The sequence below is a fragment of the Macrobrachium nipponense genome, chromosome 4 (genome assembly GCF_015104395.2).
Source record: "Macrobrachium nipponense isolate FS-2020 chromosome 4, ASM1510439v2, whole genome shotgun sequence".
NCBI classification, from domain to species: domain Eukaryota; kingdom Metazoa; phylum Arthropoda; class Malacostraca; order Decapoda; family Palaemonidae; genus Macrobrachium; species Macrobrachium nipponense.
This window is the reverse complement of record NC_061100.1, coordinates 35,556,339-35,580,705: the sequence shown is the minus strand read 5'-3', so window position 1 is coordinate 35,580,705 and position 24,367 is coordinate 35,556,339. Positions and strand designations below refer to the sequence as shown.

Genomic DNA, 24,367 nt, shown 5'->3' with positions numbered 1-24,367 from the left:
TTGTTTGCTCTTTTCCGCCAAACCCGATTGATATCCTTCAGTCTGGCTTTCAACAGAACATCAGTTATTGAAGCAAACTGAAGTGAACCTAAAATTCTCTCTTGGGTACAACGAGAAGCCCGTTTGTTCTTGAGGAATTGTCTCGTAGCTTTTGCTATCTCTCTGCACTTCTTTGGCAGAAGAGATAGTTTGTGTGTGGTTAGGTCCCATTGAATTCCCAACAATTGAAAGAGAGACGCCGGAATGAGATGGGACTTTTCCTTGTTTATCTGGAAACCCAGGTATTCTAGGAATTTTATTACTTTGGCTGTTGCCTTGCGACATTCCTCGTCGTTGGTTGCCCAAATGAGCCAGTCGTCTAGGTAAGCTACTAACATTACCCCCTGAGCTCTTAGTTCCATTACTACTGTCTCTCCTAGTTTGGTGAATATTCTAGGCGCTAAGTTGAGCCCGAATGGCATGACTCTGAACGAGTAAACTTGTTTTCCTAGTTTGAAGCCTAGGTATGGAGAGAAGTTTCTTGCTATCAGTACATGATAATAAGCGTCTGTAAGATCGATAGAGGTGGTGACGATCCCACGGGGAAGTAAGGTCCGCACCTGCGAGACGGTTAGCATGCAGAACTCGTCACATTGAATGTATGAGCTGAGACGGGACGAGCTGAGACGGGACAAGGCCAGAATCACTCTTCGTTTGTCAGAGTCCTTCTTCGGTACACTGAACAAACGTCCTTGAAATTTCAGGTGACTGACTTTCTTTATTGCTTTCTTTTGAAAAAGGTCTTTGGCATAGTCTAGAAGGTCTGTCGTTGGAATCTGATGAAAACTGACTGGTGGAGGAGGCCCTTTCTTCCATTTCCACCTCAGACCTTTCGATACAATACTGTGGGCCCACGTACTGAAGGTCCAATGGTCCCGGGAGAGGTACAATCTCCCGCCCACCTGCAGAGACTCATTGACTGGTTGAGATCTTACTTCCTCTGCCTCCTCTGAAGCCTCTGCCTCTAGAGCCAGCTCTCTGCCGGAAAGCACCTCTGGCTCTGCTACCCCTTGCGTGTCTATTAAAGCCTCAAAACGCCCCTTGTGTTTCAAAGGAGGTGTTGAAAGCTGGGGAAGTTACAAGGGCAGCCAAACTCGAAGGCTGCTGTTGGTTGACTCTGCAGCAGAACAAACTGCTGTTGTGACTGCGCCTTAGATGTCGAAGGCTTGCTGATCTGGGAGACAGGAACTGCCTGTACCACTGCCTGAGACTGAGAGGTCTGGAAAGGCTGATACTTCCTAGGCCTCTTCCTACTTTTGGATTGTGGTCCGGGGGTCTTGAACTTCCTTTAGAAGAAGTCCCCAGCGGACACGAAGGTTCTAGCTAGCTCTAACCGCCTTGCTGAGGACGCTGTTGACCACGTCCTCAGGAAAGAGGTTGGCACCCCAGATCGATGCCTTTATGAGCTTGTTCGGCTCATGCCTGATGGAGGCATTAGCAAATACATGCTTCCTGCCGGCTCGTTTAGCCACTATAAAATCATACAGGTCCGATTGAAAAGCCTGCAGCAGCGACTTCGTCAGGACCCGGAATAGAGGCTCATCTGCAAAGACAGTAGCCGTCAACTCTGCAGTGGTGACTGAGTTAATTGACCTGCTCAGCCTGCATCTTGCTTCGAATTACGCCTTAATCATGGAGTCCGGAATTCTAGGCAAACGTTCACTGAATTGTGTGGAGGCACGCTCCAGGTCGAGTTTGCCCACCGTGAACGTTGCCGGAGCGCCAGCCCAACACTCTAGATCTCCAGGAAAGAGCAAAGAGGTAGCCTCCGTCTCTTTTAGCTAAGGCATGGGTTTGTCCTCCATTCCGGCTTGTAGTGTCAGTTCTGCAATCTTTGACATGCAAGGAGTCGGGACGTCATCCGGCGCTACAAACATGGTATCGCAACCTTTGTGGGACGTCAACTTGGTGTTGATGCACTCCCATTCCGTGAGGGTGCGGACCCATGCCGACTGAGCCTGATCCCTAGGGTAGATAACTGTCTCTTTCGGGACCTTGTCTACCCTGACCAACGCTTCCTCAGCTAGTCTAGCGTAGCCCGGGAAGGGGAATTGTAGGCCCGGCGGGAAGAACTTATAGTCTTCCACGGGTCGGGTTCCGCAACCTTCAATTGTAAGCTTGCCCTCTGAAAACGGAGCATGTAGAGCCAACCGCCATGGGTTGCTATTCTCGAATGGCAGAAGCTTGGATGTGTCCGGCACCACAAAGGACTGCGGTGTGTTTCCGGACTGGAGAAATCTGGTCACCAATTCCTCCTGGGCTTGTAATCTCTGGGTCAGAGACATGACGGACTGTCCGGATGTCTCTAGACCCGAGGCGAGTTGAGTAGACATCGATTGAAGTCTCGAGTCCACTACTTTGCTCATCTTCTGCATGAGAAGAGTGGCGAAAGCCTCATGGTCGAAGCCAGACTCTGCCGGTGTGGCTTTAGAAGACTTAGCTCTCGAACCCTTGGGTGGGGGAGTAGCTTTGGCCGAGGAAGTCGAAGGCTTGGGGGGATTACAGAGCCCGACCTATTCCAAGGGGTCGTGGACTTCCCAGGGAAGCCCTGAAAAGAAGAAGAAGAAGTTGGACTAAAGGAGAGAATGTTAGCCCCACGACTACCTGCCTCACTTACCTCCTTACCTTCTTCCTGTTCTTCGATGGCCATAGGCTCCCGGTGCAGGCTGATGGCCGCCACCTCCTCTGTCATGACATCACACAAGCCCTCTTGGTCCTCCAGGGGGAGCTTGGGTCTCCTTGTGGATTTGCTCTATGATGGGAGTCGTTACTCCCGCCAGTACTGCTGCCGAAACCTGGGCGTTCGGGTAGAGGCGGGCGCACATCTCCTCCGACAGCACGTTCCTTCCAAAACTCCCTACCCAGGCCTTAAGGGCCGACATCGAGGTGGTCTTGAGCGTCAGATCAACCTGTAAGAAATAACCGAATCAGGTTCCCCAGTGTCGGGGACTTTTCCAACCGATATGTGTAACATAGAATTCAGAGTAACAATGAGGCAAGTATGCTACCTACTGACTCATCTGTTACGATCCTAACAAGGTCGTAACACACCGTGCAGGCTTCCGGGTGCCAGACCGCGCGTCCCTCCAAGTGGATGGTGCAGCTAGCATGAGACCGGCAGACCTCATGCCCATAAGGCTTGTACAGGACGGCTGGGCATCCCGCCTCCTGGCATCGAACTATCTGTAAGTTGGAGAGATATATGAGTATCGTCAGATAATGCCACCAGAGTTAATTCTGGCGGTATGAGTACACTTAAACTAGTTACTTAACCAGCTAAAGGTAATATCAACTATAATCTTTAACTTACTTGTTATTAATAAAGCTCTGGATGTCTCCGCCTGCTCCGGAATCCATACTTTGGGTATTGCCAAAGCTATAATCGGCGGAGAGGGCCTGATACGAACAGAACAGGGAAACAAGGCAAAACCTAAGCCTGAGTCTGATTGCCCTGGAGTAGAGTAGCAATACCTAACCAATTGGAGGCGCATTCTCCGAGCCCAGTTCCGCCCCCACCGGAGTGGGCAGCAGCAATAACATAGAAGACGGAAAACAGAGCGGCGGGAACAACGGTACATAGAACTCTGGTGTATACATCCTGGCGCATGTGATGGTAGACCACACTTCGCCGGAATAAACACAGGCCCGGAGACATACCAACAGAAGCTACATAATAAATCTTCTTAATACTAAGCTCCGAATGTCTCCGCCTACTCCGGAATCCATAATCTCATCATCACAATAGCTAAAACCGGCGGGGTTGGCCTGATACGAGCAGAACAGGGAAAATAAGTAAAACCTAAGCCTGAGTCTGATCGCACTGGAGAAGAGTAGCAGTTCCAAGTCAATTAGAAATGCAGCTCTAAGCCTAGTTCCACCCCCACTGGAGTGGGGAAGCAGCGATAACACTAGAGAAGTACAGAAAACAGAGCAGCGGAACAGCGGTACGTAAAATCTGGCATATAGCCTCCTGGCGGGTGTGATGGTAGACCACTCCTCGCCAGAAAACACACAGGCCAGGAGACATACCAACAGAGATTACATAATCTACTAATCCCCAATCTCCTCCGACTAGTAATCCCCAGGACCGAGCTCTACGCTCTAGTTGTCGTTCATCGGTAGGATTACTTGGGCAGCGAGCTAACAAAGCAGCGCCGGAACGAGTCGTGATCGCCTAGCCACAGCAACCGATCAGTGAAAACCACTTCTCGAGAAGCCGTTAACTAGCCTACCACTAAAGGGGGCAGAAGACGGTAGGCCAATTGACACCCTAAAGGGGGAAAGGGCCCAGGCTACACTCAACAAAGACAATTCATAAAATAATTGATGAGGAATTACTGGAAGTACTGACGAAAAATGGGGGGGGGAGAGAAAACTGCACCCAGCTAAGATCCCAACCCAACCCTCCGAAATCGGTACAGATCCGGTCAGGTAGGCTAGGATGGCTCCTATAAGGACGTCACGAAGAGGACGCCTAGAACCTAACTTAACCCTCCAAAATCGAATCTTCCGATCTGGTCAGGTAAGACAGGCCTAGGCCCAACAAACATGACAAGAGAGAGACTCTAGTCCTGGACCACCCTCCAAGCAAACATATCTGCCTGGTCGGGTGGCGGTAAAAGGAGCCACTAAGGGTGGAGGGATATACAGAGACCGCCTAGCCTACACTCCAAAACCTAGCCTAGGTCAGGTCGGATAGGCCAGGGTAGGACATCGTGAAGAATTTCCAACCTCATCAAATAGCAATACAAGACTATAATAAAAAACTAAACTAGAAATATACATGCATAAGTACCGCGAAAGAAAGAGGAATCTCACCTCTAAAAATAAACTGGCGAAACGCTAGGCTAGCCTAGGATGCCAAAAACACAATACTCGCGGATAACGTTATGAAGCATATCGCCGTACGCATGAAAGGGAACCAACGCGCTCCTGAGGTACTGATGATAACGAAAAAGGCCCTAATAGGCTAATAACGTAAGACAAACTGTAAAAAACAAAGCCTCAGTATACGTCAGGAGCGAGACGGGCCCTATAATAGGCTAATAACGTAAGGATAAAACCATAAAAATAAGGCTCTCAGAATTCGTCATGAGCGAGAATGATGAAAAAGAATATGAAAACAGTAGCCTATATAATGAAGTGCTAAACGGTGGATAAAATACACCTTGATGAAAACTGAAATAATCGCGCACGCCGCCAATCATGCACCCAAAAGGGCGGATTGTAAGAGCGTCATACCCGGCTCACAAGAACAAAAGAATTAAAATAAGGGCCAAAATTGGATGCATCGTTGCCCCAACGTGTTCAAAAATTATAAATGGAATACTCAACTTAGATGAAGAAGCTTGTTGCTCGTGAGAAGACATGATGCTTCGCAAAAAAACACTTCCTGGGAACAGCGAAAACGGCGCGTGCAGACACGGAGAGTGCTATTACAGGAATGAAGGTTTCTGGCAGAGGTAGTAGTAGCAATCGGAAGGTAGACGTTGTAACGGCACCTCTCTAGAGAGGAATTTTGAGAGAGGAGACTTCTAATTGGCAAAGTATCTGTGGTAGTGGCTTCCACTCGCTCCTGTGCTATACCGACACCCTATGAGGGTGAGCGAGCTGGGGGTAGTAACTCCAGCATTCCATATGGCTTTTTTCTCTGGTATATTTAGCAGTTATTTATACCTAGAAATGAGTGCTATAGGAACATTTCACCGGCCGACACAGGTCGAACCCAGAAATAAACATTAAAACAGCAAGTGTATTAAAGTTTAAAAAACATTTAAGTCAGCACATAATGGTACACAGCAAGTTATTTAAAACATGTATGAAATTAATCAGCTACTTAAATTCACTGATTATAAAACCCATAATTACATAATGTGAAAGCTGCTATATGCAAATGGCAGTGTTAACAGCAGAATCAGGAGAGGAAGGTGTAGATATGTTTATAAGATGGAGAGGAATAGAGTGGAGATATAACTGAAAATTAACACATCAAAAAAACAAAGCTTATGGTGAGGGTAAAAAAAAAAAAAAAAAAAAAAAAAAAAAAAAAAAAAAAAAAAAAAAAAAAAAAAAAAAAAAAAAGTACTCATGAAAGTAGCCATGAATGTTCTGGAAAAAATGTGGTGATGAACACATGTGATGTCACAAGAGATGCTCCAGATGGCAAAATATGCATGAGGAAGGAGATTTTTTAAGCCTGAAATATTAAAGATCAAACTGCAGATGAGAGAAATTGAGTAACATATTGGTGTCAGGCACACAATATTCTACACTTAACCAAGACACTGATACACCTTTCTCTAATTCTTCGAACAATTAAAGTTCTTCAATATTACTGTGCACTGTAGGCTACACTTTGGAGCCATATCGTACCAGACACATACAGGTTATATTGGTCACAAGTGCTTCATTCAATATGAATTGTGTCTGAAAGTGCACAATGGGAACTAAGATGACATGATAGAGACTAAAATGGTGGCCCATGTAAACATGGATCTTTTTCAGTAGTGTTCTTACATTAGTAGTTTCATTATAGCACAGACTATTTCAACTTTTAATTCTAACTTTCAAAATCTAGCACAGCCAAGGTCTTTCCACACTGTAATGTTGTTCTAAATATCAATACTCTATTATTTAAAACAAAGTAATTTAAGCTAAAATATTTTACTTATTTAGTAGTAAATATTTTTAACATACTATTTTGGTAATGTTTTGACCTTACAACTATAAATTGGTCCATGTTTTTTCAGTTTTCTAGTAGTATTGAATAGTATTGAATTCTTACTCTCAGCTACTTCTTTTGAATGGGTTTTTATATTTTAATACTGTGCTGTTTTAGTATTCATAATTTTATATTTTATGAATTCTATTTACTTGAAATCTTAATTGACAAGGTACCAAATTCATATTGTTTATTGAGGCTTATCACCATACAGTGGTTTTCTTTTTTCTTAATCTCTTATCTTCGGTTTCTAAATTGGCTTCTCCTATTTTTTTGTCCTTTTTCCTGGCTCACAGGCATTTTATTCTATAAAAATCTTCTCAGAGAGTTGATGACTTTTATTTTGTGCCAGGGGTGTGTGCCTACAAGTTCGAAGGCAAATGTTTTCAAACCTTGTCCGTTAGAAATTTGAAGAATGAGAGAACAAAATTTTATGGAACTTTGAAGGCAAACTCATCAAATTACTTCCTTGAGATCCTGATCACAAGAAAACATTAAAATATGAGTGTCTGCCAGTTTAACTGCTTCATATTCAATTACAAACTTGAGCAGCCTTGCAAGAGGTATGCTCTAAAATCCTTACTTAAAATGACCACACATTTATATGAATAATGGAATCATTTGGCCATGAATTTTATCAAACAGTCCTTCTATATAATCCCCTTTCAGAAGCCAATTTTCTATAAAAAAAAAAAAAAAAACAAGCAGTATCCAACTGAATTTAAAATGAAGTATAACATATTTAGAAAATTCACCAAGGCTAGGCTAATGACACTAACCATTTTTTTTTCATGAAGGTGGCTTAACAGTAAACCAACTACTGTACCAAGGGAAATGTCTAATACATATACAAAATGTTAAAAGATATTACCAAAGTCATTAAATAAATGCATATATGTATATAGCACATAAACATCAGTGTAGACATATTTGAGTATACATTTAACTTGAACCCTGTACTATTCTAGGCAGATCATATTTACAAGCATTCAATAGTTACATGAGTCTCAGAAGATTAAGCAAAAATTAAAAGCTAGCACTGTAGGTTATGCATAATTGTGGATGTAATATAAACAATTGTATATTAATACATAAAAAAAATTGCATTACCTAATAAAGCCTGTACCTCTCTATTCAGCAAAAATAAGGGCAATGACAAACAAAATAGATGGGATTCCAAAATGCTGTGACTATAAACTAATATGACATTATCTGAGTGTGTGGCATATAGATGTAGTTTCCAGAGGATATAAAATAGAGGCAGATCTCAAAGACTGATATGGGTTGGGTATGTGATGAAAATGGATGATTAACCATTAGTTTTTCTGACAGACAAAAACCCTAATACAGAATTAACAGGATATGACAAGTCATAATAATCTGATCCAATGAGAACACAATCGAGATTTGGTCAAAGTCAAGGGGCACATCCAAGTACCCACTAGAAAATTTGTGACAATTCCGGACTGAATTTGAAGGTGAGTGAGAATTAAATAATTCATTCCTACATTGTGGGCTCCCTACTTTCAGTCATCATATTCTAAACAAGGAAGAAACTATGAATATCTAGTTACAATATATACAACAAACTACCAAGACTCAATCCAACATTGCTAAGGGTAAAAACTCCCTAAACCTTTATGGAACCAATAAGAAGTCTCAATACAAGAGCAACTAACACTTTTTAGTTAAATATGCTTGATCACCACCACCATACAAAATAACATTTTTTATGTAAAAAAAAAGCTATGGTTACCACCATATCACCAAAACTACAAGCACTGATGACAATGAGGTAACAGACTCAGTGAATTCTTAATTCCCCTCTGGGAGAAGATATCCCTAAGAAAACTTACAACATGCTTCAAAATAAAAAGACTCCTCTGATGAATAAAAAATCTTTGAGGGTAATGAAAAGATGAGTGTTTTCAAGGACTGAGGATCATAAACTGTCAAAGAAAACTCCAAAATGCTTCCCTCCACAGTTCCACAATGACAAAAGAAAAGGATATTATAAATATCATATGGAATAGTTTAGAAAAATATCTTCTGATACTTTCGTCTAAGGGATGCATTATCACCTAAACACAAAAAAACTGACTGGTATCCTTATTTGACCCTACAACTATCAAACACATTAAAGAAATCCTAATAATGATGCCAAAGATAGGATACCTGGGTCACAAACTATGTAAACTGTAAATATATTCAGGGTAGGAAAATATTAGTGTATTGAATACAAGAATCTCAATACCAGGGGAAATAGACCCCTACATTTGAGGAAACCCAGCAAATTAGCCTTTCAACAATGTTGCTTTATAGGAATACATACTTCCCACTAACTCTTCATTTTCAGTTCATCCAAATTAGAGCAATATCCTTAAGTAATGAAATGGAAAGTTTGGACACTTACTCTGCTAGTTGCTACAGGCCGCACATTAGTTATTTATTCCATGTTGATTTCAATTAGTTTTAATAATCAGTACCATAGGCAAATGATAATTAAGTGCTTATGGTTTAACAGTGTTCAGTTTTGTTGTAACATATTTAAATTACCTTAATACGAATTAAATTTTCCAATACGTAAATTTTATATATAACATGAATGTTTAAATAATATATATAATATATATGTCTTTACATACAAATATAATGTTTATTTGAAAGTGAACTGTTTCAAGACATATGTAAATGTTATATAACAATTAACAACCCAAAAAAATTAATACAACATACTACTTCATTATAGCAATGGCAAAAATTTATTAATGCATACTCTAATAAAACTACATATGTACTTCCAAGGCCAGTAGTGTAAACACAAAATATGAAGAATACTGATTATAGTAAAAATACTGTCCCAACCAATTCACTCTGTATTTCCTCTTTACTCTAATTTACAGCAAGTTGAATAGCTGTAGCACTGATATCTTTCAAAAGCACATACATGCTGTATACCATGCTGAGCCGTTATATTATGAAGTATAGAAAAGCAGAGATGAATAGAATTGTTACTACTGACACATGCAAAAGAAATTTTTTAAAAAGAGCATAGATTTTATGTAAATCGACAAGCTCATGGGTGAAGAACAGTACAAGCACTACAGCCAATTATAGTATTTAGAAAAAACCATCATCTATAACAATGTTTAAATGGATTAAGAGAGTTCTTTCTTTTCCAATCACATCTACTGCAACTCAAAAATTACCATCTCCTACCTTCCTCTCAACTGTGTTTGCCTTGTCGCCCTCAGATGCTCCGTTGTCAGAAGTTTCCGTGTCCGATATCTCTGGGTCGAACGTGCTGAGACTGGGTTTGCGAGGAGGCTGCTAAACAGGCAAGGGGGGGATGCGAGCATATGAGCAGTGCAAGTGGGAAGTGGGCGTCACAATAATAACACCAATGGGAAAGGCATGTGTAAACAAATATGCAAAATTGGACTATATACAGTACATGTTTGATGGATGGGGATCCTCTAAAGTGGAAGTTAGCTCATGTATACAATGTAATAACCAATACAAAAAAAATCTTTTTTTAACTGAGCAGCTTACCCAATTTTCTTTTAATCCATGATCCCATGACAAAATAAATAAAAAGATTACAGTGATATGAAAGCCTCTTTTTCCATGAATAATTACCCATATTCTATGCAAACCTTGACACAGGTTTAGAATCTTCAGGACATTTGTTTTATCAAATAATAAAGTCCACACTTTTAACAATGTATAGCTTCCCTTTCATGGAGCCCATGAGCAAAATTATATACAGGCAGTCCCTATTAATAATAATAATAATAAGTCCCTGGTTATCAGCGGATTGGTGGTTTTTGGCACTTATCAGTACCGATAACCAGATGTCGTCTCTGAAAACCGGACATCAGCGCCTCTGTTACATATGCATTAGAGCCAGTACAAGGTTACAGAAATCGGCACATACTGGGACAAAAAATCGGTGATTTTTATTTGTTAGACAAGCTCAATTAAACCAGCTCGCAGATAACCGAGGCCGCCAATAACCAATAACCAGGGACTGCCTGTACAGATCAATTATGAGCAGGAAATATACTCTGATGGGGAAAAATACATACAAAATCTAAATTTCCAAAAGAAATACAGGCAGCCCCTGGTTAATGGCCATTCAGTTTTACGATGCTCGTCTACCAACGCTGTTAACTGGATTTTCAGCGCCGATCTCCAATTAGCGGCACCAATCTCTGGTTAGCATCACTGATCTCCAGGTAACAGTGGTGTCAATCAATATCCAGTTAATGGCACCATTAAGTGGGTTGGGTTAGTAGTGGTGTTATCGGTGATTTTCGGTTAGCAGCACTGGCCGGGAACAGAACACCCCCCTGTTAACTGGGGACTACCTGTAACTTTTCTGGTCTTGCTTTACCATTAACATTAATAATGCTTTCATGTTCAAATTTCCATTTATGTGCTTAGATGTATTCCCCAGTTACCAGCGGTGGTTCTATTCCAACGGCTTGATAAGCGAAAATCGGCAATGTTTGAAAATCAGCAATTTATGGTGCTGATAACTGGATTTTGGCATCGATAACCAGTTAATGGCAACTCAGTAAGGTATGTATTGGTGCCATAACTCTATTGTCAGTGACATTAACTGGAAATCAGCGCATTATGGCAATGAAATTGCCAATTTTCAGTGCTAAACAAGATCACCAATAACTGAGTCCAACAATAACTAGGGACTACCGGTAATAAGTAAAGTATTTGCGAGTTTAGGATTTCCTGTAATCTGTGACATGAATTATCAAATATGTATTTACAATAGTTAGAACGTGTAAATAAAATAAATCGAAAATGCATTATTAAATATTTTAGTTAATTATTATTTACATATTTTTCAGTTAGTGATAAGTTTCCAATTCCAAATATGAATATTGAAGAGTCTTAAAAGAAGGAAATGATGTTTAAAAAGAATAATTCCTAAACTAATATACTCTCAAGACACTGAAAATAATTTCATACAATAAAAAACAAATCTCCAATTTGATAAGAGCATGTTCTCTCAGGGTGAGAATAACAAATCTAGATAAGCATCGTCCTTGCATTATTCATACAAAGAAAAAATTTATAAAATTATTTATGAGCCATCATAACCATGTAGTACTCCACTTTCTTTTGTTTAAGTGATAATTTTGGGAAATTTTATAGAATCATATTTATTGCTGCTTGTCCCAGTCCCCGGGATAGGTCCATTTTCTATGCTTGCTACTATTTGGGGATTTTTCCGGATGAAATTTCATCTGGCATATCATACTCCTTCCATTATCCATTAACTCTTCTTATATATGGTACAAAAGATCCCTATTTTTATATCAAAGTCCTAACCATTTCTTGTGGCACTAACTGATACATGTACTTTGGATACAAAGTGTGTTTTTTTTAAATCAATCCTACACCTTTCCTGCAATATCCAGAAGGCCACTTGTCTGACTTTTCTCCTTTGCTCCCTTTCCAGTTACTAAAAGCTTTGCTTTCCTTGATATGTAGCATTTCTGGGGGCCTCTCTCTTCTGCTCCCTTGCATTTTCAACTATATTACTATGATCAACAATGAAGGACTCATATGTGGTCCCTGATGGGCATCAACATTCATCTTCAGTCACTCTAATATGCCCACCACTGACTCTGAACTTGAATTTTATGTTACAGTAGAATAACATAACTGGTTTAACAAGTCTTTCTCGTACTTTCTGCTTAAGTATTTAATGCTCATCTAACTGTTTCAATAATTACAAATCTACAATCACAATCATGTCAAGATGACTAAAGAAAAATTGACTGTTCTTCCAATGTAACCAGACACTTCGGTGCTAACATTTTCTCTGTTATCTACAAAGAAAAATATCACCATGGTCAGCATTACACTTTGTGTAGCTCTGCCAGGCTCAGCATAGATTCGACTGAAAGGTTACATAAGTATGAGCCCTTTCACAAATACAGTGTGTGTACTTAATCTCTTGCGCAGAAAAGGGGGGGATAGCTCAAAACAGCCACATATCACTTGCCTGCATTAAAAAACTAGGGTAAAAGCAATAAATTTACTTTTGATAACTGACATTCTTCTAATACTGGTGAGGATTAAATAAATTTAGAAACAATGAAGGCAAGGAGGACTTCAGCAGTAAAGATGGAAATAGTTTACATCAGCTGAAACTCATTCCAGTTTGTAAATTGCATCTATGGAGACTTAAACCCCTAAATGGACTGCATGACCACTTAAGAGATTAGTGAGCAGGAACATATTCTTGCAATATTTCAAGAGTTAACACAATTCAAAAGTAAGAGCTGGATAACTGATGAGGATGAAGGCATTTCATTCAACCCTCTGAAGGAGAGGAAGAAAGGTGGTCCGCATGAACAAGGAAACTCCTTAGAAGGATGGATCTGAAGAACATAAACTACATAGCAAGTAGAATTTGCCAGCCCATGCTGTGTGTGCGAGTCTGTTTTTGTTTAAGATAATCTGGTGAGCAAACCTCCAATACTGGTTACTTAAAACAGCAGTAAACAAATGCACGATAAATTACTTACGATAACCACCATCAAGTTATGTCAACCTCAATCAGAAAATTAGGGTGATGATACCTTTTTGTCATGGTGGCTATATAGCAACATTGCATTTAACAACAACAAGCAATGTGTTATTAAGATGTTTGTAAAACAAAATGATTCTGATGAAAGTAATCTCTTATTTGACCTCAAAACTCAAAATGATTCTGATGAAAGTAATCTCTTATTTGACCTCAAAACTCCAAGTATAACCTTAATCCTTGGATCCATCACACAGAAAGAGGAATTGTCATCACCAATACAAAATATATTAGTAGTCTGAAGAGTTTATCTTCAATGGTGTAGAAATTATAGTGGAATAAATCCTAAATAAAAACTTGAAAGAGGCTGAGGCTAGGTCATTTTATGAAAATAATCCATTATATGGGAAGTTTGTTATACAGTAAATTTGATATAATTTCACCCTATTTAGCACAAATTGCATCACACTGCATTCTACCTTAAACTCGCTTGCATTGCACTATTAGTAATAATTAGGAACAAATAAAAATGGTTAATTACCATAAACTATTATCAATGAACACTGCTGCAGAAAAATTGGATCTTCTGTTCATTTATATGTGTTTGAGAGGGTAACAAGAACCATGCCTTTAGCAGCACAAAGAATCAACACACACAGCCAAGAACAATTAACGCAATACCCTAATGATACAAAATTAGTATTCATAATCCTCAGAAGCAGGAAAATCTCAGGAACCTTAAAACTTCTTCAAGTACTTATCTCACAAAAGAGCAAAATTGAAGAGGGTCTCCTTAGTCTACAGATTTAAAAAATGTCAGTAGCAAATAGGAAATAAGGATACATGCCAAGCATCCACCAAAAATGACAAATTTTCTGTGACAATTTGTATTTTTCATAGCTACAAACCTGAGGTGTTAACAATAGGATAATTTCTAGCGCCTAGCTGGATCCGGTTAAAAAAAACAGATGAAAGCAAGGAATCTTCTGATATCTGGCAATGCATGCGTAGATCGGGTGAAGGATGGTCGAAGACCATTCACCTATGATCGCGCATCGGTCTTTCCCAACTCAGGATGTCATAACAAATAGAGGGGCGGCTAGAGGCGGGCAGTATAATGTTAAGACCTCAGGTTTGTTTGTAGCTATGGAAAATACAAATTGTCTTGGAAAATTTGTCATTTGTTCATACACGAACAAACCTTTGGTCTTAACAACAGGATAGACTCATACTTGGAGAGAGGTATAAAACATCCTAGGCCGGCTGGGGGCCTACCCACCTGTCCAGCTCTCAAAAGGAATGGTTTTTGGAGAGGAACTGAAGCCCGTTGAAATTGATATCTAACGACTCAGACCCTGAGTGAAGTACAATGATATAAGGGATAACCACTGTATAGGGCACCAAAGAGAAACTTTGACTGTCCAATAACAAACTGCCCGAATGAAGAAGGAAAGGTACAAGAGAAAGGAGGAGACCAGCCAACTCACTGATTCTCTCATCTACACAATCATCTTAGGTAAGATACAAAGGTGCCCTGTTAAGGCCAACTAAGAGTTACATAACCTGTTGTGCAGTCACCACAGGACCCAGGGAAAATGTGTCCGCAGATCTGTGGGCAACAACCTTAAGATAGAAGGAGGTGAACGTGGACTGGTGTAACCAAGTATCAGCGCTCAGCACTCTATGTACAGCCAAGTTCTTTTTGAAAGCCAGAGAGGGACCAGAACCTCTAACATCATGTGCTCTAGCCTGCACAGACGTGGTGGTAGAATCATCAAGAGTCAAGTATGTCTGTCTGATGGCTTCCCGTATCCAAAAAGGGATAGTATTCTTAGACACCTCTTTCTTTGTACGGCCTGTGCTAACAAAAAGTCTGTGGCAGCCTGATCTAAGGTGCCGAGTCCTTTTAAGATAGCAACGCAGGGCCCGGACAGGGGACAACAAAAGCTCTTGAGCATCACCACCCACAAAATCAGTCAGTGATGGAATGGAAAACGAAGTGAACCTGTCATCATGCACAGAGGGATTTTGGGTCTTGGCCAAGAATTCTGGGACAAATTCGAAGGACATCGACCCCCAACCCCTGGTGTGCTTCACCTCATAGCTCAGACCGTGGAGCTCTCCTACCCTCTTGGAAGATGCCAAAGCCAGAGGGAAAACTGTCTTGAGCATCAGGTTCCTGTCAGATGAGCGACGCAAGGGCTCATATGGACTCTTTAGTGAAGCTCTTAAGAACCAAGGAAACATCCCATGTCGGAGGCTTGAGCTCTCTAGGAGAACTCAACTGCTCAAACCCCTTAAGCAGCAGGGAAAGTTCCCAGGAAGAGATGTCAATACCCTTAAGGCGTAACACCAAACTCAGGGCCACCCTGTAGCCTCTAATGGCAGAAACGGACAAACGTTTCTCGTCTCTGAGGAAGGTTAAAAAGTCTGCTATTCGCTGAATAGAGATCACGAGTGGAGTCACAGTAGATCGCCCATTTGCCTTGGTAAACCACAGAGTTCGACTTTCTAAGACTGGTGAACATGAGCCCAGGTGATCTCTAAGAAAAGCCTCTCGCTTGGAGGAGATACTTGATAGCCTGCAACCATGAAGAGACAGGGATTCTACTGACTGGTGGAACCTTTCCGCATGGGGCTGACACAGAAGATGTCGCCAAGGGGGAATCTCCCTTGGAACCTCTGACAACGACGACAGCAGATCTGGAAACCATTCCGCCTGAGGCCACAGAGGGGCTACCAAAGTCATCCTGAGACCCTGTGAATTCATCAGCCTGTTCAGAACCTGACGGATCAAACAAAATGGAGGGAAGGCATACAACTCCAGGTTGTCCCAGGGATGTTGGAATACGTCCTCTGCCAATGCTAAAGGATCTGGAACCACTGAACAGAACACCTCCAGCTTCCTGTTGAAACGTGTCGCAAAAAAGTCCAGCATGGATCTCCCCCAAATCTGGAAAAGCTTGTCTGCCAGCACTTGATGAAGGGACCACTCTGTGCCTAGGATCTGATCCTAGCGACTGAGTTTGTCTGTGACCACGTTCCGTTTCCCGGGGATATACCTGGCTGAGAGCTCTACCGAATTGCTGACCGCCCACTGGTGAAGCTCGACGGTCAAGGCGTGAAGTTGACGTGAAACCAGGCCTCCCTGTTTGTTCACATAGGCTACCATCATGGTGTTGTCTGACATGAGAACGACAGAATGACCCTCTACCTTCCCCCGAAACTCCTTTAGACCCAGGAAAGCCACCTTCAACTCCAAGACGTTATGTTGCTGCTTGTCCTCCAAACTCCAAACGTCTGAAACGATGAGGCCGCCTAAATGAGCGCCCCAACCTGTGAGGGAGGCGTTCAAGAACAAAAGGAAGTCCGGTGGAAGAGAACGCAGAGGGACACCCTTCAACAGATTCTGGTCATCCAACCACCAACGAAGGTCTTCTCTCACCTCCAGAGACAGAGGAACCATTAACAGGGGAGAGTCCCCTGCCAGAGACCAGAATTCTCCCAGTCTCCATTGCAGAGACCGAAGATGAAGACGCCCATGAGGGACCAGCTTCTCCAGGAAAGACAACACTCCCAGAGGAACCTGCCACAGATGAGCTGACTGATGTGACTCTGACAGGAAGTTGTGTGCTACTGCCTGCAACTTCTCTAATGTCTGATCCAACGGAAAAACTTTTGCCACTGTCGTATCGATGACCATGCCCAGGTAGAGAATCCTTTGAGTGGGTACGAGATTCAACTTTTCCTGGTTGACTAATATGCCCAGGTCCAGACAGAACCAAAGTAGACGATCCCTGTCCCAAAGTAGACGATCCCTGTCCTACAGCAGCTTCTCACTGGAAACTGCCAAGACTAACCAATTGTCGAGGTACCTCGGCAAATGGATCCCCTGAGCACGGGTCCAACTTGACACGAGCGAGAAGACCCTTGTGAACACTTGAGGGGCTGTCGTCAGCCCAAAGCACAAGACTTTGAACTCAAAGATCTTGTCCGCAAGAGAGAAGTGAAGGAACTTCCTGGACGTCGGATGAACAGGGATTTGGAAGTATGTGTCCCTTAAGTCTATGAACAGCATGAAGTCGCCTTCCCTCATGGCTCCCAACACCGAGCGCAGGGTCTCCATCTTGAACCGTGTCTTCCTGATGAAATGATTCAAGGTGGATAAGTCGATCACAGACCTCCATCCTCCCAACGCTTTGGGCACCAAGAAGATGTGACTGTAAAACCCAAGGGACGGACACACTACTTCCTCTATCGCATCCTTGTCCAGCATTTTCTGCACTTCCTCCTGAAGAGCCAAGAACTTCAGAGAATCTGGAGGATATGCCTTCCTGAGCTGCGGCTTGTCCAACAGAGGAGGAGAGAAGTTTAATGGCAGTAAGTATCCCACCCAAAGTACATCTATCATGCACTTCTCCGCCCCATAACTCTTCCACTTGGCCCAATGGCCAGCCAGGCAACCCCCACCCGTGGCGCTGGAGAGGGAGAGGCGCCTAACCTACCGACGACCCCCTTTACCTCTGCCCCTTGGGCCCCTTCTTGGCTTAAAGGAATGAGAGCGAAAGGGGCATTGATCTTCTGACTTAGGCTGTGTCGAATGGGAAGGCCCTGCCGAACTCAAGGTCCTCGACGGCCTACCAGGCGACGATCTCCTTGACTGCTGCTGAACAGGAGGAGGAGGAGGAGCCGGACGTCTCCAAGGACGAGACTTCAACTTAGACACGGCCTGGTGCACCAGTCTGTCTTTGGTGTCAGCCTGGTGCCGGTCTATCACATTCTCGATTTCTGTCTGAGGAAACAAAATTGGGACTCCAACAGATCTCTGTTCCTCAATGCCAGCAAGGACTGGGTGTTGAGCAATCTCTCCATCCTGGACAAAGCTGTGTCCCTTCTAATCAGAAAAAGATTAGCCCATAAATTAGCACCGAGGTGAGCCAAATATGAAAACGCCTTGCCCTGGACTGCAACAGACTGGCAAGCGAGGAGGCACTAACCAACCCTTCTGAGGACCTGTCAGAAGCTATCTTGGCAATAACCACAGACCAGAGGTCCAGCCAAGAAACCGTCTACAACATGGAGGCTGCCGTAGATTCCACTGCTGAGGCATCCAAAGTCAAACCCGGCTTCAGGCGAATGATGTCTGGGTTAAGATGGTGTGACAACAAAAATGCAGAGCTTGTAGCATAGTACTTCTTAAGTCTCGTGAGAGGCAGGGGTAGTAGTTTGGTAGAGTCCCTAGAGCGAAGTGAACCATCCCGGTCCAAAACAGAGGCCTTAACCTTCTGCAAGACCGACTGAACGTGCCCCGACAAATGAAGCTGAAGAGATGATTTGGGGTCCTAATTAACTCCCACCAAGGTCTCCAAGCAAGAAGGAGTGTAAGACGACCGAGCCTGAGTCCTACTTTCCAAATTGTTAAACACACGAATGAGCTCAACAACTTCCGAAAAGGAAGACAGAAACTCTTGCGTGTCTCCCTCCTACCGCTCCGGCAACGGAGACCAACGAGGAGGAGGATGTGTAGGCTCTTATAATTAATGGAAGGGTTAGCAGCCAAACAGCCCTAAACCCCAACTAACCTGTCTGGGCTGGGTCCATGCGTCGGCTTCCGAGACGAACCCACTATAACACTAGGAACATCGCTTACTTCAACAGATGACTCCACATGGCCATGAATGGTCACGGGCGTGGCGGACGTACGTATGTGAGAGGGGGGGGGACTCGAACACCCGAGATCGAAGGAGAATCCCCAAGAGTCGAACTCTTGGAAGCACCAGTGAGAGGCAGGCAAACACTCCAGCTGCACCAACTCTGCGCTCACTACCTTCGACCTCTTGACAGGCGCCTTGAGATCCTTACAGCGACGAATAGGTCTTGGAGAAGAAGGAGCACTAACATCACGTACACGGGCAGGGGAGGTTGCAACACGCTTGCGATGTACATGGACCGGAGGGGGGTGTAACACGCCTGAGATTCGAGTCAGAGGACAAAGCATCTCCTGCAGATCGCACACCACTAACACTGCCCGAAACAACAGCACTCTCGGGAACACATCCTCGTTGTCCCTCCCTCGAAGGCAAAGGAAGGGCAAAGTCCTTAGCCTTCCAATGCTTGATATGCCACCGGGGCATAGAGGGGAAAGAGGAAGAGGAAGACAGCACTAGTTTCTTATGCGCACTCTTCTCAGGAGGCGGGGACGAAGCAACATGTTTCCTACCAGTCCTCCCAACGATAAGGCAGCCAACTTCACATCCAATACAGAGTCCAACCTCTGGAGCACTGCCAGGCATATGACCTCAGACTGATGTGCCAGAGAAGGCTCTGATGACAAGGAAGGGAGATGTAGCGAACTGGGCGGCAGTGATGACGTCATGGCCGAGAAAGACGTCACCGATGGGAGTGATGTCACAAGTGGTGGCGACGTCACGGCTTCCCCTCGGTGCGAGGGGGAATGAGACGCCACTGGTGGAGGAATACACAAAGACGGATCCCATGACGTATCAACGGGGCTGATGCCACAGGGTAACTCCGTCTTGAAGCAGCAGCAGACACTGGTGGAGCAATACAAGATGGCCGACTTCTGCTACCCACGAAGACGAGGCCGGGAGTAGGGGGATGGCCTGGGCAGTCCGGGAAGGGGGGGTGCGAGCCTCCACAAAATGTGCTCGCAACCCCTCCAAGGACGGGGTACCCCCTAGCCCGAGCGTCTTCAAAATCACCGCCATTTTGAACGCCTCCGACTCTGAAAGAGAAGAGATTGATGAAAAAGCCTCACCCTTCTTGGGAATCAAATAAACTCCCAAGGAAGAAGGGCCTCATTACCAACATTAGCCTGGCGGCCTCCCGATACTTCCATCGAAAAATTAATGGAAGAAAAGGAAGGAGACGCAGGGACAACGCTACTATGAGGGTTGACTACTGCAGGAGACAAAACACCGGGCGCAAAATCTTCCCAAGTAGGAAGAGTCGAATCAAAACCCTCCGATGTTCTCTCTTGCCATAAAACGACCTCCACTGTTCCGCAGGCCATGCCTGCCATTCCATGCAAGGATTCGTATTAGTACAAAAATTAGACCGACACCTACTGCACATTATGCGAGGGTCGGTCGCTGCCGAAGCAAAAAAACGAGAACACGGAAAACCAGGAACTCCAGGGCACATACGTTGACGCCGAGAAGGAGCAGAAGAAGCCATAATACCAGCCAAACACACACACACACTAAACAGAAGCGAAACCGGCAATGAACCGGGAAAAGGCCAAGAGAGGTTAACATGACTCTCGCCCAGGCGGTCAAAAGAAAGACTGATGCGCGAACATAAATGAATGGTCTTCGACCATCCTTCACCCGATCTACGCATGCATTGCCAGATATCACGAGATTCCTTGCTTTCATCTGTTTTTTTTTTTAACCGGATCCAGCTAGGTGCTAGAAATTATCCTATTGTTAAGACCAAAGGTTTGTTCGCGTATGAACAACCTTGTTTTCTGCTTAAGAAATTTCTGCAGTTCATAGCATGATATGTCATAAAAATCCTACTCACCATCTAGTAGCATAACTTTTACATCAATTACAAAGATTCTGATATGCAGTCACCTCTAAATTAACGTGAGGGTTACGTTCCTGGAGAGCTTGGGTTAATTAAAAAAGTGTCTTTTAAACATATCTTTCCCATATGAAATAACAGGAATAAGGGGGGTTACGTTCCTGGACTTTGGGAATGCTGTGCCTTTTTGCTAAGTACAACCGAATTGGATAACAGCAACAGCAACATCCGTTTGGTGTATTTCAACCATCGTATGATAGTAAGCAATTAAAAGGTAAATAACGTAAAGCTCGTATTACGATGAAATCAAGTGAAAAACGGTATTACGTCTTTTTTTTTTTTTACACAATAAACATGCTTCCAATGTAATTTGTTAATGAAAAAAATCATTTATTTCACAACAACTTATTAAAGACATATTTCAACTTAAAATTTTTTTATACATATAACGAAAAATAACCTTGTCTCATATTCGTAAAGTACATCTAGATATTAGTTTATGCTAACTAGAAGCAAGAAAATTTGCACAGAACTAACTTAAATATGGCAAAATAAATTCGTATTCGCCATCAACTGATTTCCAAACCAAAACATTGACCGCTATGTTATTATTTTATAACAAAAATATGAGAATACATACAATATTGTTGGATACAGTGAAGTAATCTATAACTTTTTAAAAGATTCATGAAAAAAATGCATATTATTCGTTACGTGCGTAATTATTCGTAGCCATCAGCAGCATGACATTGCTCAATGATGCCGATGTCAGAATGAAGCTGGTTCTCATTTCGTGTCGATTTTTTTTTTTTTGCTTATTAATAAATAAACAAAATCTTTCACTTTATTAATAAATAAACAAAATTTTCTCTTTATTAATAAATACAAACTGTGCTATGTCTTTGTTTATGTCAACAGCTGTTGTCTGCACCGCTGATGCATGGGTGATTTGAAAACAATGCTCAGGTGTTAATTTGGGTTAAATCAAAATTTTTGCGTTTTTTAAACATTTTTAAATATTTTCTACCTCGCAATAAATCGAAAACATGTTAATTAAACACACGTTAATTGAGAGGTGACTGTGTAATTATTCTGTTAAGTACTTAAGTAATTTGTACTCATCAAGAAATAACTTGGTCGTGCAATTAGCAAAAATCCTCCTGGATCATCATAGAGAACGACATGTTTGAATCAAACCTTCCAAATAAATTAAAATTATTATCATGCCAAAGTGAAAATTCATGTGGAGATAAAATGAAAAAGGTGAAACATATAATCAAAATGCCACTAATGCAAGTGTCACAAGCACAAATACTTATGAACCCCCCCCCTTCAGCTTGTGTTCTCTCAAATCCCCCATAAACTTCAACCTTTCAACAACAAAAATAAGACAATTTTTTTTTTTTATTTCCTTTTGGCCTCAACTAAATAAGAGCATGGTATTGCCTATCTCACTGACTCTTCAATAAAATTAAATTAGCTATCACCTGATCTACTTCTGGGAGAAACAACTACACAGCCACCTATGACCTTTTCAACTTTACATAATCCTCCTTACAGCAACTCAGCATGTTAGATTTGAGGAATACTACTTCAAATCAAAATAAATTTCAATTATGAAAAATCTCATTGAACATTTTTTTTAAATGGACAAAAACTCCATATTACAAGAAATTTCCTTGATGAATGAACACCACATTACAAGAAATTTCCTTGGTGAATAAATGCATATGCTTTACTATGCAAAAAAAGATTAGAAACAGAACTAAGTACCTTTATGCCCCACAGGCAAGCATCTCTTAGACCACTGAAAATAATATTTCTCAATTTTTTCATATAACTCCAATCATGATAAAATTAACAAATCCCAAAGAAGTGGTTTAGTCTATAACAATACTTAATCCATATACTAATTTATAAGATCAGGGGAGGATAGAGGGAGTGACTTTCATTAAGAAATAAGGTAAAAAATCGGCATACAATTGTAGCCCTGCTTAAATCAATTATCTACCTCACCTTATTACATATAATCTTATTGGAGTTCACATATACCAGTGTAATTTCAAGTGAAGAAAACAGCAAGAGAAAGAAAGAAATAAAAATGAATACTCAAGAAAATAAATACAGTAAAAAAAAAAATGTAGTACAGTACTGATGCTGCAAGTTCTTTAACAAAAGCAGAAATAAACATCAAATTATTGCTATATTTAAAATCTGGAAAACCCAAATATGTACTGTTTAACCAATATTAATACTACCAATAAATTTCTGGGGAAATAGTCAACTATAGTTGTCAGAAGTTTTTTATCAATGCGAAGGTAAAATTAATGGTCTCAGTGTTTAAGAGCAATTTGCAGTATTGTACTGTACTAAATCTTCTTTAACTTTATGATATCACAAAAGGAAGTTCCTAATAAAAGCAGGGAGTTGAGTTTTTATTACGACTGGGAACTAACCTCTAAAATGACAAACAGCAGTTTGCAAACATTGCCTTTTCTGACTGCATATGTACAGGTGTCATTGTTAATAAACCCCTCTAGAACCATTCCTAAGGCTCACACATGCCTGCAGTTAGCTAATCATGCTCTTGGCAGGTAAATTTTGAGCTGTATTATTAGCTTTGAGACCATAGTATTAATGAACTGATAAATGTCAGAGATCTAGGTTTCTCTGCACATTTCTTTTCCAGAGTAAGTAAAAAAAGGGACAATACCCTTGCTCCTCCATAATTGTGACATTTACTAAAAAACAACAAAGAAACATAATGGGCATCATGATATAAAAATACATGGATAAGCTGCTCAGACCTGAAATTTTAATACACTATTTCAATAAATATTCAAAATTCAAAGAAAATCTCCTAATGAAAATGCTAAAAAAAAAAATTTAACTCTACTTGTGCAATGTCAGAAGGATCAGTGATCTTTTGGAAAAAAGTACAGGTGAAAACAACTCTTATACTGGAACAATAGGTTGGTATGTTAGGAATGGGTTTATAGCAGCAAATTAGCTAGTATGATATAGCCAGCTACAAAAACAAAAAACGTACAGAATTAATATTCAATTGATGAGTAATGATGGGATATATTGGTGAATGCCAATTTGTTAGCACATACATAAGATGATCAAATGAACCATCAAAGGAGAAGTCACTCTAATTATGTTTTACATTAGAATTTTTGTGCTTGTTTTTCATATTAGTTCAAGAAAAAAGGAGGCAAATCTTCCACAGAATGTGGTCCAAGTCAGCATATTTATTTACGAGTTAACAGTCTACCCTGAACAAAAGATGCAAGTATTTTCCTCATGAACATAAATCACTACCCCGGAGGTGTGGCAATGCTTCACAGGCTCAACTAAAATTGTACCTTGCTAGTATTAACTAGCAAACAATATCATGATAATGAAAAGAGCAATACCTGTAAACCACATTAGAGCAAACTAATTTTTTAGTTTCAACAGTGGGATGAAACAATTGACAATTTATAAACAACTTAAAA

At 41.5% G+C, this 24,367-nt stretch overlaps 1 protein-coding gene across 28 annotated transcripts in view; it reads right to left on the bottom strand.

The window, feature by feature from the left end:
• Positions 1-24,367, bottom strand: part of LOC135210852 (uncharacterized) — a 741,193-nt gene that overhangs the window by 116,318 nt on the left and 600,508 nt on the right. For 22 of the 28 annotated variants that reach the window (XM_064243740.1, XM_064243745.1, XM_064243741.1 and 19 more), the window contains one exon: positions 9,980-10,090. The exons of 3 other annotated variants lie outside the window; for them this stretch is intronic. In XM_064243740.1, the coding sequence (XP_064099810.1) occupies positions 9,980-10,090 (111 nt within the window). Of the gene's footprint in view, positions 1-9,979; positions 23,896-24,367 lie in introns of all 28 variants that reach the window. 3 more of the 28 variants (XR_010313584.1, XR_010313585.1, XM_064243727.1) reach the window with 2 other exon arrangements.